The 19121-nt window shown below is 40.0% G+C and overlaps 3 protein-coding genes across 3 annotated transcripts; 1 reads left to right on the forward strand and 2 right to left on the reverse strand.

The window, feature by feature from the left end:
• Positions 1-4504: 4504 nt before the first annotated feature.
• On the reverse strand, positions 4505-5509 carry LOC146473567 (dopamine receptor 1-like). Its single transcript, XM_085118071.1, has one exon. The coding sequence runs from the start codon at positions 5507-5509 to the stop codon at positions 4505-4507; it is 1005 nt and encodes a 334-aa protein (XP_084974197.1).
• Positions 5510-7704: 2195 nt separating this feature from the next.
• Positions 7705-8706, reverse strand: LOC146473568 (alpha-1A adrenergic receptor-like). Its single transcript, XM_085118072.1, has one exon. It carries the CDS (start codon positions 8704-8706, stop codon positions 7705-7707), a length of 1002 nt encoding a protein of 333 aa, XP_084974198.1.
• A 4458-nt stretch (positions 8707-13164) lies between these two features.
• LOC146473569 (ankyrin and armadillo repeat-containing protein-like) lies at positions 13165-18377 on the forward strand. The gene is made up of 2 exons (XM_085118286.1): positions 13165-15833; positions 17294-18377. Exons 1-2 carry the CDS (start codon positions 13591-13593, stop codon positions 17490-17492), a joined length of 2442 nt encoding a protein of 813 aa, XP_084974412.1. The 5' UTR covers positions 13165-13590; the 3' UTR covers positions 17493-18377.
• Positions 18378-19121: the final 744 nt, after the last annotated feature.

The raw sequence follows: 19121 nt of genomic DNA on the forward strand, positions 1-19121 counted from the left end.
TTGCTGTGACGCGCCGATCACATTTATTAATTTTTCTGCAAGGAAAAGTTTTGGTTCGGCACGCGCCGGCGTTAGTCCATTGTGAAATGTTATTTGTCTTTGTAGCGTCACGGCAAGGACTGAAAAAACGATATCTCTGGTTCTCTTTCGCAGAATTCGCTGATTCAAACGGTAAAGTGCTCTTTCTTCAAAGCCAAGAGTTTTCTTCAAAGTTTCTATGATGCGCCAATCACAAATTTGTAAACATTACGCGCCGAACATTATGCGTTATTTTTGGCAAGTGTACGTTTATAAAAAATATGCCGCCGAAAGCGTAAGCTGAAATGCAGCTCAAGAAATGGAGTGCTTTAGAAAAGATCAAGTGGTTCTCTCTCAACACGAGGCTTATCGTTTTGGCAACATTTTTATTTAATGAGGAATTTGGACAAAAATTGATGCTCGTACTATATAAATTACGCTCGATCGACAGCGGTCAACAAAAAACAGCCCGGAATAAGCACAAGACGATCGACAAACATGCAGCTTGACCACCATTTTTTCAGTGTTTTTTGAAATGCCCATTGAAATCAACAATTACCTTTCCACAATAGAAGAAACAATAGGCTAGCTCATACATACTAATGAGACATACGCGTATAAGTATATACGCGTATGCGTATATGTCAATACGCGTATGCGTATATACGCATACGCGTATTATACGCGTTTTACGCGCACATTTTGGTTCGCTTATTTCTGAGCTGCACTGTACGTTTTACGGCAGAAATGGCCACGTGACCACGTTTATCCTACATTTGCCGATCGATTTTTCAGTTTCACAGTAAAATTGATTAGTCTTCCGTTAGCATCAAAGGTCAAAATCATGTTGCACTATTCTCATCTATGTACTGGTTTTTTTTTTTGTTTTTTTTTGTTTTTTTCAAGAAAACGTCAGAGCGAATTTCACGTCCGCCGTTTGCCGTAAATGCGACTCTAATATAAAACGTAATTAACGTTATAGACTGGTCAAAACCGTTGAGGACAAAACATGAATTCAACCCTTTTCCAAGAGGTAAAGGAACGCGTATGAGCTGGATCGATTGGAGGACGCCTTTTCCCTGTAATTGTTACAGAACATTTGGCAGATTTTTTAATCACCTGCAACATCTAAATGTAAAGCCAAAACAAACAGGTTACCGCGTTAACCACGTTAAATTCTTCCAAATGAAGTGGCTTTGGCTCCAGCTTGGCGCATTTATGCGCAATTATGTTTCCTTTCAAGTAAAGGAGCCCATCTCTGAATTAGAACTGCTTGAGAAAATGTCCCAAAAAAACACTTTTCTATGCTTAGAAAATATAGTTCAATGTCATGATCCCGTGTGTTCAGTGATACTGTAAATATTGATCCTCTTGTTTAGAAAGGTAAATTTATCCTTACTTGACTCAGGCAGAGGAACCCAACGAGAACATTAAAGCAAAATACTGTTTCTTGCATTTATACCTCATTTTCTGAGGCAAATTTGTGTAAGCTGACATAGTTTGACATGTTCGGATTCTTTAGCCGGAAATTTCAATTGCCGAATATTTAGGGAACGCAATGTTGTTCCCCGAATTTACGAATTGCTGTTAGGTTTCCTAAAATGCTAGCTGGCATTCTTTCGCATTTGAACGATGTATTTTCCCCTCCCAAACCAAAGGGGATTAGGTTTTCAGCGTTGCGGAAATTTCAGGTGACCTTTCTCAGGAGAAAACGCTGGCTTTCTTAATTTCTGAGGCGGGTAAGGGCTTTACGAACAGTTATTCTACCGAAATGAAGCCGCTGGGTTTCCCTTCTCATAGGCACCCAATGGTTTATATCGGTGGATATCCTTATCTTTCTTAAAATATGTCCAGAATTGCACGCTAATGGGATTCATGAACTGTATGATAGACATCACAAGGTGTCCCCTAGCCTTAATTTTCACTAAAACACATAATTCTGCCAAACATGGCAACAAGGCCTGTTTTATATGAAGTACCCAAATTCAGGGTTAGTGCATTTCTGGACATAAGTGAGACATTCGGAATTAGTCCTAAAGAAAGTGTGCAGTTTTCTTCGGCAAAATGTCGGCTATAAATTTCGTAACGCTGAAAAACTCATTCCTTTCGTTTTCGAAGGAGCAAGTATGTCGTTAAAAATGCGAAAAACAAGTCAGCTGGCAATTTCGTAACAACAACAGCTAGTAAATTCGTTGAGTAAATTCCGTTTTCTGAAACTTTCTGCAACTGAAATTTTCAGCACAAGCATCCGAACAAATCAACCTGTCACAATTTTCACTAATATGTCTAAAAAAAAAAGCCGCAAAACGGTTTTGGAACACAGGAATAACGTTCTAATTATTTTTGCTTAAATTTTCTCATCGGGTGCCCTTGTTGACTATTTTTCTAGTCCTTTGAACGACGCAAGGTTTACACTTGCATGAATTTTTTTAAAATACGGTGTGCGTGAGTTATGTGGCGACGTAGTTGTCGCCATGGGAATGATTTTGCTAGTTATTGTTACCATGGTAATATTGTGAATTGCTTCAATAGACAATGACATAATTTATTTTTATTTAAAAATGCACAATTTGGACTGAATTAAAAATAGGTCCAACAAATTGTAAATATATTATATATTTGATCTTACTGTACAGATATTTTCACCACCAAGAATTTTAGGTAATATAACTACTTTGAGGAAGTTTGCAATCCAATTCTAATCTAATCCCCTGAATTTTGTAACTCAATTTTTTACTTATTTATACAACTTTTTATTCCTCTTTGGAAGTGAAAAACTAATTTATATTCAAATTTACGTGTAAATAAACATGTCCGAGAGATCACATCATGTGCTGAATAAACAGTTGCTTTTTTAATTTTGCTGCAGTACTGCTTCTCTTATTGCTCGATTTACACTGCACAAGTCACAAGATTTTGCAAGGGCAAAAAGAAACCGGCAGACAGTAGCCTGCGTGGTAGTCGTTTCCGTTTCCTTTAAGCCGAGCGGGGCAAGCACGAAAGACGCGTGCATTGGGCAGTTGAATTCCATACTCGACGGATAATCGCTGCTCGCATTCCCCACCCCCAATTTAATTTTAACTTTTCGAAAAAAATTGCACGTGCGTACGGACGGAAATTTAACTACGTGGGTTTACGTAGGTAAACAAACAGTGATGTATGAACAGCTGACTTAATACAACATCGTCTCTTCAGTTTTATATTACGCACGTACGGCCGTTTCTCTTATTTTATTTACCCGCGTGAAGTTATATGCATGTAAGATTAAAGCGACAGTGAAAACCCTGCCGCACAAGCACAAGAGCACTATATTCAATCCTTAAGCTCAAGTGCTGATCAGTTTCTCATTTCTCCTTTCAATATTTCAACTTAGTCAAGCATACAGCTCATAAGAAAAGGGAAAAAGATATCACCAAAGATGAAATGTCTCCATGTACAAGCAAATTCTCTCAACTAAATCCGAAAAAAAATGTATAAATAAGAGTGGGAAGATATTGGGGCTTAAAGAGTTAAAACGTAAGAGCAAGTACAACGATAAAAGCATTTGTTTTTTTCTTGTGCTCGCGTTTCTCAGCATTTGTTTGTTTTTTTTTTTTTTTTGTACTCGTGCGTTTGGAAAAACCCTTTTGTTTTGTCTTTCAGGTAAAATATCTGAGTTGAAACAGGCCTCCATGTAAAGATCTTCTTAAAAATTGAAACAAGGCAAAACCAAAAATAACTCGTTTTAAACGCGGAATTCCCCTTTACTGATTACACTGTCGAGAAATCATTCAAAAGCATAATAAGGGTTTGACACATTTCAGCAAATGTTTGTCTATTCGCTAGAGAATGTGCCAGGACTGTGAGGATTTGCATGAAATTCTGTAAGAAAAATTGTCTTGTGAAGTTCTTCCTTTCAAATGTATAAAAAGTAAGCAAACGTGAAAACTGTGACCATCCTAGGAACTTTTCAACTGTGTTTTATCTAATACATTTATGGAAGGACTGAAATTGCTTCATTAATCTCTACACTGATAGCTGTAAAATAAGTTTAAATGAAGGAAAATAAATAAAATATGTATGTAAATAGGGAAGATGAAATAAAATTCAACGTGTCAGCTGTCACGAAAATGGGACATTTTCCCAATTTTGACCTTAGGCAAGAGCGATTTTTCGCATGGAAATTTTTCGTGATTTGGCACAATTCGTTAAAATATCAATTTCGTTATTCTAATAAGCGACCTTTTTCGCGACATTAAATTTCTTGAAGATGAATTGAGATCGCCAAAAATCAAAAGTCCCTGATAAAATACGATAAGTAAGGTGTCCACCTGCTGAGTCAATTAAGTCATTAATACAGAGTCGAAGAAAGCAGTTCTATGTAGGTTAGGTTTAGAATGCTGTTTTAATGAATAAGGCGTAGTTCAAACGCCATACCCTAATTAATTCATAACTTGCTTAGGTTGCCGTCCTATTGTAACATTGAGCACTGCACGATCTTTCTCCGTCAACGTGAACAACGAATAACAAACACTTTCAAAATTCTATAAAATGCGTCTCGAAACTCCCTGTTGAGCGCTGCGTACACAAACATATTCGCCGCGGTGTTTAAGTATATCAAGCACACAGCAGACTTGGACAAATAAGAAGGTACGGACAGGTCAGCGAACGTTTCGATAACATCTATAATTGTTATAGGGGCGACAAGAACCACAAAAACGCACACCAGAACGGCCACCATCTTGGCTCGTTTTCTGTGTCTTAGGACTAATTCCTGGCTTTGATTCCGTGTGTTCATGTCTGTTTGGCCCAAATTATAGTTAGCTTGCACGCTCTCGTGTAAATCCTGAATTTTCCTAATATGCCAATAGCTTGTTTGGACCAGATAGCAACTTATGGGGACAACTATGAGAACTGGAACTGAGCAAAATCCGATTGTGAAAGTGACGACTGCGGCTTCTGATAGCGTGGACGATAAGAAGCAAATATGCGATCTTTTTCTTGATATAAAGTCAGCTTCCACGTTTTCGGCCTCTTCTTCGTTACGCACTCCTAAACCACTTAGAAGACAAATTGCAAACGTCCCCATTGTAGTCCAAAACACAACGATTGCAATTGAAATAGCCCTCTTTGACGCGTAATTGTCGTAACTGAAAGGGTACTTGACGGCCATGAAGCGGTCCAACGACATCAGTACGATACTGAGCCTTGACACGCCATCAAACCAAATGGTGAAAGCGAGGACAACGTTACAAGGAACCAAAGTGCTCTTTGACGAGCTTAGCTCTTCCAGCAGTCGCAGAGGAATCGCAACAGTTGAGACGAAGAAATCGGAAACGGCCAAACTTAGAACGACGTAGTTCGTCTTCGTTCGCAAGTTGCGGTTAGCAAAAATAGACAGAATAACTGTAAAATTCGCCAAGGCACCAATTACAGATATAAACACCATGAACGTAACAAATGCTATCTTCCCAGTTGGGGTTGGTTGGCTTACCGTTGTGGCGTTTTCCATCCTTTTTGCCGTGAGTTTGTTTCAGAGTTGACTTAAATAGTGCGGTCGCTTGAGTTCTTAAAACATTCACACCTCTTAATTATCCTGAATTTACAGCTTATCGCTTAACACTTTTATGTTAATTATTAGCAAACAGGTGTTTTCGTTTGACGTAAAGGCTTTTTAAAAACTGTAGCCCCAGGCCGAGTTGGTGATTCAGCAAAAAAGCAAATCGACCTTTTACACCCAAATAAAGCCTAAAATTCTGCTACTGGCATGGCAGAAATGGGAAGACAATGTGAATTATTGAAACGAAAGTGATGTTTGTTCTCCATATAGCATGATTTTATTACACTTGTTCTCAAGCTGTCATTGACTATGCTGATTAAGTTTGCGTTCGATTGACCGTATTCCGGAAGAAGAATAAGTGGAATGGCTGATTTCTCTTTTCGGGTGCATTTGGGAAGACGCATCTGAAAACTTTCGCTAATATACGATAATTTAGGAGCCATTTTGTGTCCCAGTAATCCCAAAAACCTCTTATAAGGGATTTCTAGTAATCATTGTATGTATTCCTGTTCCGGAATAGGGTCAATCGAATGCACCCTAAGTTGTGCTCAATCGAAACTAGCCTTCCTACAGCTGCTGTGATTGGCCAAAAAGTGTGATTTCGTTGAAATTGGCATGGCTTTTGTTGTGATGTGATAACAATCTTTATACAGGGAGGCCACATCACGAAAGTGATATTCAGTCGGGCCCTGTAGATTGAGGAAAAAAACTACGTAATTGTTGGCCATGAAACTTGATATTGCAGTTGTTCTGAAAATAAGCTAAATTGAGTTACCATGGTCAGTAATCGCTTACTCGAACTTCCCTCAAGCCCGAACTAATGTTGCTTTCCCTTGGCCCAATTTTACTCCGATGACTCAAACTCTCCCAGGATAGTGGAAATTTAGCCGCTAACTCGAACTATTAGTTAGCGGAGTTCTACTCGTATTACCTCCTCCTTGCAGGAGGTAATACGAGTTCCCTAAAAACGACTGCGTGGGAGGCTACAGGTTCTCCTGTAAATCTTGCATTGTTTAGCATTCTTATGAGGTTTATTAAAGTGTCACACGAGAGATGATCAAAAGCAAGCAAGGGGGCGCAGGGATGGCGCAGCGGTCAGAGCACTCGCCGGCCGGGCGCCTCTCACCAATGTGGCTTGAGCTCGTTTCCAGGTCTCTGCGTTGAGTTTGTTGTTGGAACAGGCTCTCAAGTGGGGTATAGGGGAAGACAAAAATCGAGCTCGGAGAGTGGACGAGAAAGAAAGGGAGGGAGCCTGTGGACATTCTTTTGATGTCATCGTTCCGCCCCCTTGTACCATTGTTAAAGTATCCACTGCATTTATACTTTCTTCCGTCACCATAACTCATGACATTTAATGTATAATCTGAATTGACGAAAGTCGCTTTCCCTTGCAAGGAGAGACCGACAGCTTTGAAAATACTCCAGTAATATTTTTCGAAGCAGCCGATGCACATGTGTTTGTCTCTGGGCCGACGAAGCATCTTGATTAATGGCGTTCCTCCTTGGATGGTGCGAGTCAATCCAGTAAGACTTATCGTATAAGAGCCTGCCTCTTTGGAAATTACAGTGCTTTAATTTGAGTTTCTACTGCGCTCGGAAAAGTTTGTCATAAAAGAATAAAGATAATGTCATTGCAAAATCATCATTACTGCTTTTACAGTTTAGAACTCGGTTCTTTCTGGCTGGAAATCGAAATATCGCTTTCTTTAGTGGATAAATAGATTTTAACTTAAACCGAAATTTACTCAATTTTGTACTCTTGCGTCTCTTATGCGGCTCGTATTTTATTCGCATCTTCGCCTTGCATTAATGCATGCCTTATTTATAAAATTCCGAATACAAGCTGCCAAGCCCACCCCTAAATATCATTTTTATATGCTCCTAAAACTCAGCCCCCCCCCCCCACCCACACCCCGCTAAATTCCTTCTTTTACATGTCATTGTAACAGTTTTGACTGGCTTATATTACGTAACTGACATGCTCACTTCTTAAAATACGGATTAATGATGTTCATTTGAGGAGTAAGTACCCAAAAATAAAAGCACAATCATGTATGACACTCATGTTTCTCAAAATTTTTGAAAATGAGATTTGAATACATGTGACGTTACGTTCTGAATTTCGGCATCGTGATTTCAGCTGGTAGTCAGCCATGCCAAAGGCTCGCAATCTGTGTTCTCCCGCCTTGAAATATTTGGCCGAACGCTCTTCGAAATTCTCTGTTGAATCCCGCGTAAACAAAAACGTTGATAGTGGCGTTGGTATAGATCATACACACGGCTATTTTAGCGACTATAGGTGGCACACTTGACTGTCCAACAGCACCAAGTAGATCGATTAACGTGATGGGTAGAACTAGGATGCTAAATAAACCGACTAACACGATAACCATTCGAACAACTTTTCTCTGCCTTAATTGCAGTGTCCTGAGGCAATTCTGCTGGCTGATATTGTTTGGTCGATGATCTTCAGCCATCTTTACGTTCGCCTGTCTAAAATTGAGGCTGTTTGTGTCAGCTATGGTGCTTTCCAGGTTCAACTGTTGGTCGTGAATCACTCTCATTTGCCTATGGCTTACCCTGAGGAGAAAGCAGTTGACTGGGGTGGCTAACACCACTGGCAGTAAACAAAACCCGATGAGGAATACAAGCAGATACGCCTTGGACAAGTTTGTCGAGAAGAAACACAGCCCGTGGTTATGACCAAGGACCTCGGCTGATGTCGAGCCGACGCCCAAAAGGGGCAAAATCGCAAACGCCGTCATCACTATCCATCCGCATGTTATTAAAACGACAACGGCTCGTAATGTCATGTGCAAAGTGTACGCGAAAGGAAATTTGACAGCTACAAATCTATCAATGCTGATAAAAATGATGTTCATCCTGGATAAACCGTCGAAAAGAACAGTAACCGCAATCACGATGGAACAAGGGATCGATCCTGGATGAAATCCTTCCACGAGACGCAGTGGAACGGACAAGGAGACTGTTAGCAAATCACACAGCGCTAAATTGCAGAGAAAATAGTTTGGAATGGTTCTTAGTCTGTGCTTGCAAAGAATGGCTAAGACGACCAGGAAATTTCCTGCTGTACCGATAACAGATACGAGCACCATAAAGATTGTAGTCACCACAGTTTCTGCGGACATCATTTTCTTCATCTGGTCCGCAATTCGGTTTTGTTTGCAGTTGCCTTCTATCTTGATATGTATCTTGAAGTGTTCAGTTTCACTTGTTTCTCAGGCCGTTTGAAATGACTGCTGAACGAGGCCTTTCCACAAACTGTACTCCTTCAAGAAAAGAGCGAAACTCGTGCCATAAAATAAACTGAAGTGCGGTCGATTAGTGTTCGAAAATCGATTGTTTTGTGAATAGGTCTTTAATAATCTCAAGCTGTTATGAATTGAAATCGAGAAGCACTTTATATTCATGAGCACTTTGTGAAATAAACCGGTAATTAAGTGTACAATGAGAGAGAGCCGATTTGCTTCGGTGACGCCACAATTTGTATGTCTCGTGCAGTCTTTAAATGTAAATACATCTTCAGACACAAATTGACTGCGTCGGAAACAAAACTCTCAATTCAACCTGGCAATAATATCATCCGGCAAGAAAACGGAATATGGGTGGCACTTGATGAACATGGAAAATAGTTATTGTACGGCACAGTTGGCTAAGATTTACTTCCTTTTAGCTTTAGAGCTTTCATGGAAACTCTTTTTTGTGTGTAAGTAGGTTAGCCTCCTAAAAAGACAAAAACTGACGTATAACGGTGTTTACATTTGTTGGTGTACCTGTAGACGCCGCACTACATGACTTTTTCTGTTTGTGTTGGCTCTCCCTACATGATTCAACAACGAAAAAACAAATTCAGAATGGCGAAACTTCACACCTGCAAGCGCCCCGGCCGTACGGGATGAGGTATTATGGCAGGTGTACGTGTTATTCATACGCCGGTGTGGCGATCTCAGTTTCAGTTGACTGATCAGTCTTGAACTGCTCTCAGCAGAATACAGCTATTAACTGCATTCGGTATCGAATGAAAACTACTGATGGAATACCATCATTCGAAGAATGTTCAAAGCCGACACCGCATGATTTAGTTTTGCAGTATCCAGATATAAAATCAAGCTGAGAGTCAACGAGGAAGCTCATTAATTTGGTCATTTAATAACGGAGATGAAACCCTGGCCACAACACAGAACCTTATTTCATAAAATTATATGATTCACCGCATGAAAACAAAATAATAATGAAAGTGCCCTTTAGTGCCGGGAAATATAATGCGATTAAAGCGCTTTCAACAAGTAAAGTGTGGGCAGAAAAGATGACTTTCATCACGCGAATAAAACCCATGATTTCTGCCAAACGGGTGAGTGTGCCGCTGTAACACTGAATAATGAAGTCCTCTAGAGCTGGTTCATTTGCACATACAAATGATAGATCAGATAATCAACTCTGCAGTGTGAATTTCCCACAGAGCGTTATAGCCTTACTAGAGTTATTATAATCAATTTGCATTATTGATGAATTATTTTATTTATTTATGGTAGTTTAGAATTGTAATTTTGAACTTCTATGTTATTTTTAATTTAATATTTATTGTAAGGCGCAGTTGAATATTTTTATAGAAACTGCGCGGTATAAATTTAAATTTATTATTATTATTAGAGGAAATGGGAGATCGCACGAGACGAAGAAAAAATCTTTGAGCTCGACCGGCGGGAATCGAGTCTTCGACCTCCGGATTTGATCGTCAAATGCTCTTTTGACTGAGCTGAGCTTAGCTGACCGAAGACCGGTCGTCGCGTTGGTTCGATTCCCGCCTAGGTCAAAGATTTTTTTTCTCTGCCTCGCCGGTGCGTCTTACCATTTCCTTACTAGGACTAACGCTCAGTGGGAAATTCATGGGTTCACTTTAGCAATTTAACATACACTGCAGAGTTAATTCTCTGGTGTATAATTTGTTTCTTTAATGCTGGCGGCACAACTTAACAAATCGAATGTGGTTTGGCGTTGTCTGTACTCTTATCGACAACGATATTCGTCATCACAGTGGTCAAAATGTTGTGGACTCACGAGGCGCAGCCGAGTGAGTCTACAACAAATTTTGACCACTGTGATGACGAATATCGTTGTCGATAAGACTACAGACAACGCTAAACCACATGCGATTTGTTTTTTACCACAATATCAACGCCAAAGAAAATTTTTACAATAACTGTCAAAATTTCCGCGCGCTGGTTGACGCGAGCAGCGTTGTCTAGACGCTTATCGACAACAGAAACTTAGCCAATCAGATTGCGAGATTAGAAACAGTTGTGGTAAAAATTCATTTGTACCCCGCTTCACATTCAGTTGCATATACAGTAGAACCTGTTAAGCGGTCACCCTCGGGGAACGGCTAAGTAACCGCTTAAACAAGAATTTTAAGAAAGGTCAAGCTCCTCCTTCATTTCACAACTTAGTTGGAGTGAAATTCAAATTTAGACAACCTTGAGTTGTGGCAGGTTGTTTGCTCAACCCCTCAAACTTTCCTAATATCACCACAGCAATTCCAATTTTCGGCCGAAAACTAAGCCAATGCTATCAGCGGGAGTCGTGGAAAAGGACGCCATGTTCTTTGTCAGTTGTTTTGCGCTCTGATGGTTGATTGGCGAGTGAAGGTGCATGAGAAAGGCCAGGTCAGGCTTTTTTTATACTAGAATTTTTCTGTTTACAGTGCGGCGCACGCTACCGTGGCCACCGAACAAACCTTTTTTTTTACAAGTTAGCCAATCAGGATATGCGAATTTGATTAACGGTCACGCCTCCTTGCAAAGTCCAACAGGCAAGTGACGCAACAACGAATTATTGAAAACATGTCGTTTTGTATTTTATGAACAAGGAGAAAGATACCCTGATTGGCTAACTTGTAAAAAAGGTTTGTTGAGTGGCCTCTTAATACAGGTTGCACAGCATACACGTCAAACGCGATAAAAACGACACATCATTTTATACAACATTTGCACAGTTTATGTACAAGAGCGCTCACAAAATCGCTGCAGCGATAAAATGGTATGACAAAGGAGAACATGGTATAAAAACGGACTACTTGCTTTAACTATAGTGATTGTCTTAATAAAACATTAACGTGAAGACCGTACAGTCGGTATCACTCCGTTAGAAATTAGAAATTCGTTAGAAATTCAATTGCCTGGAACGCTATTTGTAACCACATTTGGATGGTTTTGTTTTACAAAAGTTACCCTTTAAAATAGATCAACACAATAGAAACAGCTCGTTGGGACTAATTGTAAAGAGCGACCGGGAACACTCCATAGAGATGATCGTTTTTAAATAGAGGTCGAAATTACAGTAATCAAGGGACGTAATTTTCGGGACTTTGACAACTGACAGCTTAATACGGAGGGTGACCGCTTAATACAGATTCGAATGTAAGAAATAACTGTTGCAAATTTGAAGTGTATGGCACAACCGTGGCACTTTTCAATCGGAATAAGGCTGCACGTACAAAACGTTATATACAATGTCAGGAGCTGACAATGTTTAAAGCAAGGCTCCACCACAGGAAACCACAGCCATCTTCGTCTACAAAATCTTGCGCTCGCTCGAGTTGGCTCCAAATGAAAATTCGAAACATCTACAAAGAGCCATGGATGATGTCAGATGAGGAAGTTATGGAGGTGATTACAGGACACGAATGTGCAGACAGGCTGCAGCATGGAATTGTAAGCAAGTATGAGTCGAACCAAATCCATCACAGGAAATAAACGAATCTAGGGGCATCCATTGAGAACATGGAAGTGAAATAATTTAAATGTTGTCTCCGATGATCCAACACCGTTTTGTGGCCTTTTAAGGACATACGTGAGTAAGCTAATTCAGCGGTGATCTGTTCGGATGGTTTAGCTGAAAATTTAAGTTGCAGAAAGTTTTTGGAATGGAATCATGCCATTCCTCGAATTTACATGTACAAGCTGTTGTTGGTTTTACAAAAACTGCTAGCTGACCCTTTTTTTCATCATATTTTAACGACATATCTACCCCTCCGAAAACTGAAAGGGATTATTTTTCCAGTGTTACGAATTTTTGAATTTTTTAAGACAAGGCTTGAAGACAGTCGAAGTTAGCGGCGGTGATTAAATTTGAAATTTGCCCCACTGTCACTCTTGCCGTTATAAATTTATTATAAATAAATACAATGTTTTATTATGCCCTTTCACTCCTAGCAGCTGAAAACTATTTGACAAATCTGTTTGAATTGGCTGAGTTCTTTACTAGTGCTTTTTGGTATTCTTTTTGTATCGGGGTTTACTGTCAAGCTGTAAACATTAATTATTTCTGGTTCTTCTTTTTTCTCAATAATATCATTTGTTATATTCAAGCTGCTCCTTCTTCAAATGACGATGGATGAGTTTTTATCCGAAAAATTGAAATCGTTTTACCCAAAGCGAGGCTTTTCCCGCCCGCATCTGAATTCAGAGAATACCAACTGAAATCTTTTCGTTGGGTATCCTGTGCGACTGGAAGAAAAGAGAACAATCAATGTTTCCGACCAATCAGAATATGCCATTCATTTCTAATTAACCACGCATTTGGAAGGCTTTTCGCTGTAATGTAAACTTTGAGAGGCTGTTTTCCTCAATTCTCTGCAGTATCGTTGCCTTAAACGGGCCGATTTTCGAAGACGCACAATAGAAATTGACCTCAAATTCAAAAGGACTCACTTGATCTCGATTCTGGGCTGACCTGAGGGCATTTTGCTGATTATTCGTGCGTTTCATGTACGTAGCAACCTCGTTAGCAACTGAACTGTCAGCTCGAGCAAGCAGATCTGTGGACATCAACAAATTTGGACAAAGAAGAGAGCTATGAAGATATCTAAGCGAGGGAAAGGTTCATGGTTTATTCGAAAAAGCTCTCATCGTCCAAAAAGGGGATTTAGCATGCCAAAATAGCCATCGTGGTTTAATTTTTAGTTGGTGGTCGAGAGCCGTTCATTCTGTATTCGAAGCAGCTTGTAAGTAAACATGGATGAATTCGATGAAAACGGTTGGGCGCACGTTCACCATGCAGCTTATAATGGCTATTACAAGAGCGTTAGTCGCTTTATAAAGTCCAGAGAAGATCAACTAGAGCTAGAGACGCAAGATGGGCAACAACTGACTCCGCTTCTTTTGGCCTGCATGAACGGACATCTTGAAACCGTACAACTTCTTGTTGAACAGCTGCATGCTAATCTCAAAGCCCAAGATCGCCAATCGTTCGGCGCTGTCGAGCTAGCAGCATCGAAGAATCACATTGGTGTCCTTGAGTATCTTCTGAAACTAAATAGCCCCGATCTTGAAGTTTGGAAGAATTTGATTCGCGGGCTGTCCCAGAGCGAATTGGAAACCCCCTGTGCGAGAGCTCTGGTAGAACTCACGACCGAGGAAAACGCTGATTATTTAGAATCTTTCTTAAAAGCTGGAGGCGTCCAAGCGATCCTAGGGTTGCTAAAAAATTCCCTGGCCAGTGAGGAGTCAAAGACCTTCGCTCTTTCAGTTCTGCTTAATCTTGTCAGAGACGAAGCTGGCAAGGAGCATTTAACTAAAAACCGAGCTGTACCTCCTATCGTTCTGCAACTGAAGGAGACCACGAGAGGTTTGTACTTGCCAGCTACAGGGCTGCTTGAAGCACTGGCTTACTGCCAAGAGAATAACGAGGCCATAGTTGGCAATGGAGGGGTTGATTCTTTGGTGCGGTTGCTACAGTTTTCTGATGATGAAGAGGTTGTTGGATCAGCACTCAGCACTATAAGAGTTTTATCCGGCTCAAATTCAGAAATACAAACGTCAGTGGGAAGCAATAAGGATATTTGGAAGTCCTTGATCAGCTTATTGACAGCAGTTAAAAACAAGCATGTGCTAGCAACAGTTGCTAAGACAGTAAGCGCCATTGTCAAGGGGCATGCGGAAAACCAGAATGCTTTTGTTGCTGAAAATGGTGTGCCGCCTTTAATGGAACTTATGCGTTTGCGTTCCAGGGAATGCCAGTTTGCTTCCGTGCAGGGAATTCATGCTTTGGCCGAAGGTAACGAGGACAATCAGCGTGTTGTAACTGAACATGGCTGTGTAATGATTCTCATGAGGTTGCTGAAGCGTTCCAGAGCAGCGGATTTGAGAACACTCACAGCAGGAGCTCTTTGGGCCATTGCTGGAGAAAAGAATGCGCAAAGGCGGTCCATTGGCGCCGAAATAGGTGTCAACTTACTCACTGAATTTCTCTCTGAGAATTTGCCAGAAAGCTTGCATTTCATTGGCTCAGAGGCATTGGGTGTACTTGCAAGGGGTGTTAGGAACAAAAGAGATGAAATTGCCAAGGCAAATGTTGTAATGCCATTGGTTCGACTTTTGGGGAAAGCTAACACACCAGCGTACATTATTCTTAGTGTGTTGCGGACATTACGCGCGTTGTGCTTATGCCTTGGTTTTAGACCACATGTCCAAAATCAGGAAGCAGTCATCAAGGAGGGGGGCTTGAAATTTCTGATCAGATACATGGTACAAGCACGACAAGACATCATCAAAGTTGAGGCTGCGTATACCTTAGGCTGTGTTTGTTTGAGTAACACTGCTAACATGAAAGCAGTGTTTGATCACAAAGACTTCAGCTTCATTCACATTCTACGGCAGCTTTACGATGATGACGAAGAGGTTCAACTACTTGCTGGGGCTGCACTTGCTATATTCGCTTACAACAATGTTGCAAACCAAAGAAACATTGCCATGTCAGGTGGCGTGAGGTACCATGCATTCCTCCCATTTTTGGAGTCAAAGAATCAGAAGCAGGTCACTTACTCTGCATTTCAAGTTGTGGTTTTATCTCGGATCATTCCAGATGAAGATCAGTCGCTAACCTCTGCGACAGGAATTAAGCTGCTAATCTCACAACTTGATTCAACAAGTGAAGACATTCAGGCTGCTGCGGCAAACTTTATCGGTGGCCTTGCTCATACCAGAGCCGGTATCCCAGGTGCTATAATCTCCATAGGAACAATTCCATTGCTAGGGAAGCTCTTGACGTCACAGTTTGAAACCGTACAGGCGGCAGCAGCTGTTGCTCTTGGGTATCTGAGTTATGACAGCATAGGTGAAAGGCAGCTCCTTGGTGTGTGCCGTCATGACCCTTTCCTTTATGAAGTGATACAGTTTCATGCAGGAAAGGTCAAACTCTCACCCCAATTTGTGGAGAGATGGCAGCACTGTAAGAGGGTTGGTCTTCCTCCCATCATGTAAGTTGTTTGTTCAATAGAGTCCTAAAGTGTGATGTCAGAAAAAAGTAGTATTATAAACAATTTTTGAAATTATGGGATTCATAAATGAAATGTTCGGAAGGAGCAAAAATCAGCAAATCTTATTGCAATTTGGGGTTGAGATATTGGCACTTTTATGCTGACCGATGACTCTACACAAGTTCTTCTAATTTTGCCTCAGTTCTAAATGTTTGGAACTGAGGCAAAGTTAGTAAGAAGAATTTTGTGTAGAGTCATCAGAGGATAACAGTGTTAGTATCTCTCCCCAAATTACAGTAAGATCTGATGCTGATTTTTGGTAAATAGGCATGTTTAATCATGCTCTTTCAGAATATATCATCAAGTCCCATAATTTCAAGAATTTAATTTTTGTGACATCATTACTTTTAATTAGGACTCTATAACAAATTTCGTTTTAATCAACCTCCAACTTCTCCTATCTTACATGTGGATACTCATTCCCCTCTGAAGAAGAGGAGCATAATAATTATTTCTCCTCACATTATAGTCTGTTTTGTTGTGGGGAATAGGGAACATGAAAAATGAAGTCTGCGTACCCTCTCCATTCTGATGTTGGGCCACTTCTGTTCCTGTCCTTTTTTCAGTAATTGTGCAGTTCCAGAAAATATCCATACTCCCCCCATGGAAGGTTTTTTGTTTTGCACCCCCTGTCCCACCAGGAAATTCCAGTTTAGCTTCATACTTTCTTTCTAAAATTTTGCCTTTTAAGAAACCCCTACTTCTAGGAATTTCCAATGATCTTCCATGGGGTGGGTATGGATTTTTTCTGGAACTGCACATTGCCATCTCCCCACTACAGAGCCTTCTCATAGGCTACCTACATTTATTTATCAGTAAATTCAATCCTTTCAAATTTTTAAGTTTGTTTGAATAATGCAAACATTTTCCCAGTGCAGCTGTTTAGGGTGCTTTCCACTTGACAGAACTGGTTGGTGAAGTCAGTTGTTTGGTGAAAGGAATACACCGGTTTTTAAGTACTGGCTAGACATTGTTATTTTTGGAATTACATGCACAGCTTTTCAAAATGGCACACAGCATCTGGTTACAAAACTGCTTGGTATTTTTGCCTACATGTAGTTCTGGCAATGAAAGGCACCCCAACCATTACCTTCAACAGGTTCAATGGGGTTTTGGGTACTCCAAAATTAATTAATGGAATCAAAATAGTTAATAATTTGCAAATTCCACTGTGTGAACCTCTCTGAGATTGTAGCCTTTAATAGTCTAATAATGCACTTAGTTTTGTATGCAATATGGTGAAGAATTATTAAATAAAGAGACATTGCAACTTAATTGTATGTACTCAGTTGCACTGTGTCCCAGCCTTTAGAAAAAGAAGTTGCAATGATAATCTTATTCATTTGGTTTGTAAAGTGTTCACAGCATTAACTGTTTTATAATATTTTCTTAATATTTAGGAAGAAGCCTGACCAGTTTCTAACAGCAAACAAGAAGATGGTCACAGCACACTTTTCACTTGACGCAGAACAGACTTTCACTGTTGCCAGCACAAATGAGTCACCTGGAGGAATGGCATCTGATGGACTGCCAGAGAGAAAAATGTCTGCCGCAACAAGCATGAGGACTGGGACAATACTCAGACTTCCGATAGCCTGATTACAAGTGTACAAAATGGCAGGAATGCTTTTAGTGATGTGATGATCTTTTAGAATATACCAAGATTTTGTAAAAGAATTTATGATGCTCAAAATGTTACCCGTCAAGGCACAACAATGGTGTTGTGCTTGCCCCGCATCCCCTCCCTGTCTCCTATACATAATTATCATACCCCAGTCAAACAGGCATCTACAAAAGAAGAAGGTGAAGAAGAACACATTGTTGTTATATCATCTTGGGAAATGTACGCTAAGTTGCTATTAAGCCATGCTCCCCCATGCAGTGGAAATTGTTTTTGCTAAAAATTACGATTTTATATTCATTATAAATGTTTGGAGGTGTGACATGATCCCAGAAAGATTGTTGCCATGAAAAAAGTGCAAAGCTGGTAGATTAGTATTTACATTTACTGTCTCAGTGATTGATGTGTGCATTTGTGTGTGTTTGAATGCCTTAACAAAGATAAGAATTTAACAAAACAATGACAATTACCCTGGATTAAATACCTTTATTTTCATATAGTGGCATAATGTATATATTAATAGACATCAAATAAGTTAGTGAACAAAAATAATTCTACTCTAACTGCTTCACAGTAGCGACAAATTAAGTTTGGTGTTCTACAAGAAATTATCAATGAAGCCTACTATGCGGATGCTCTTTGGGCTCGTCACCCATTCCTCCCCCACAAATGAATGCGTGACGAGCCCAAAGAGTGTCTGTGCAAGAGGCTAGAATCAATGCTGATCTTATTCACACTGTAGATTCTTTGGAATTTGATATACTCTATGTCTGTCAGGAGTAGTTACTGATACAATGCAACCATGCACTGTTTGTAAACACTGTACATAAGAGTATGAAAAATAAACTAAGGTTATTTTGTGATTGTTAGTAGACAAGTGTTTTGTTACAACAAATGAGAAGGGTGTTGCTTTATTGTGTCAGTATTTAAGGACGGTGCATACCAAGGGACTGTTTATTTTTTATGAGCATGGGGGGGGCTGGTGGGATTTAGGGGGGGGCACGAGAAAAAAAATGGCACTAAAGGGGGGGGGGGGGGCTACCAAAAAAAATTGAGTGAAAGAGGGGGGGTCACCAGCAATAATTGGCTAGTAGGGGAAATTGAAAGTGGCTCAACACAGAAACAGATGAAGAAATTGAATATTATTTCAATTTTATTTAATGCGATTTTCCTAACCACTTTTAATTTGTTTTACATACTGAGGTCGAAATCTGAATTTTATGTTGACAACAACTGAGGAAATGAAGCATATCTGTTGGAAAAGCAATAATGAATATAAACTGAAGTAGACACCTATGTTTGTACAAGTTGAATCAAATTAATATAAAAACGTAACAGTCTCACTATTGAATCATCCGTGGGGGAGTAGTTTTCTACAAAAGTGGTTGTACTCAGAACTATATCAATAGATTGTTTAATGTTCTGTTTAATAGTACTCACTTTTATAAAGACTGTTGATAAGTAAATTATTTGAACCCAGGAGTATCAGTAGACTCAGTAGTATGCCTAGTGTGAACATCCAGATTAGTTTTAATAATAGAACTGTTGTTGGTGACTTCAGTTGACGGTAAATCTGAGCCGTAGGCCATCTTCAGAAAAGCTTGTAA

This window comes from Pavona decussata, unplaced genomic scaffold, assembly GCF_977016875.1.
Source record: "Pavona decussata unplaced genomic scaffold, jaPavDecu1.1 SCAFFOLD_93, whole genome shotgun sequence".
Taxonomy (NCBI): Eukaryota; Metazoa; Cnidaria; class Anthozoa; order Scleractinia; family Agariciidae; genus Pavona; species Pavona decussata.

What these genes read in the sequence shown, in the direction of transcription:
- LOC146473567 (XM_085118071.1), bottom strand. Translation starts at nt 5,509, where the DNA reads ATGGAAAACGCCACAACGGTAAGCCAACCAACCCCAACTGGGAAGATA.
- LOC146473568 (XM_085118072.1), bottom strand. Translation starts at nt 8,706, where the DNA reads ATGTCCGCAGAAACTGTGGTGACTACAATCTTTATGGTGCTCGTATCT.
- LOC146473569 (XM_085118286.1), top strand. Translation starts at nt 13,591, where the DNA reads ATGGATGAATTCGATGAAAACGGTTGGGCGCACGTTCACCATGCAGCT. An exon ending in GTTGGTCTTCCTCCCATCAT is followed by an intron (nt 15,834 to 17,293) that starts GTAAGTTGTTTG and finishes CTTAATATTTAG; the next exon opens with GAAGAAGCCTGACCAGTTTC.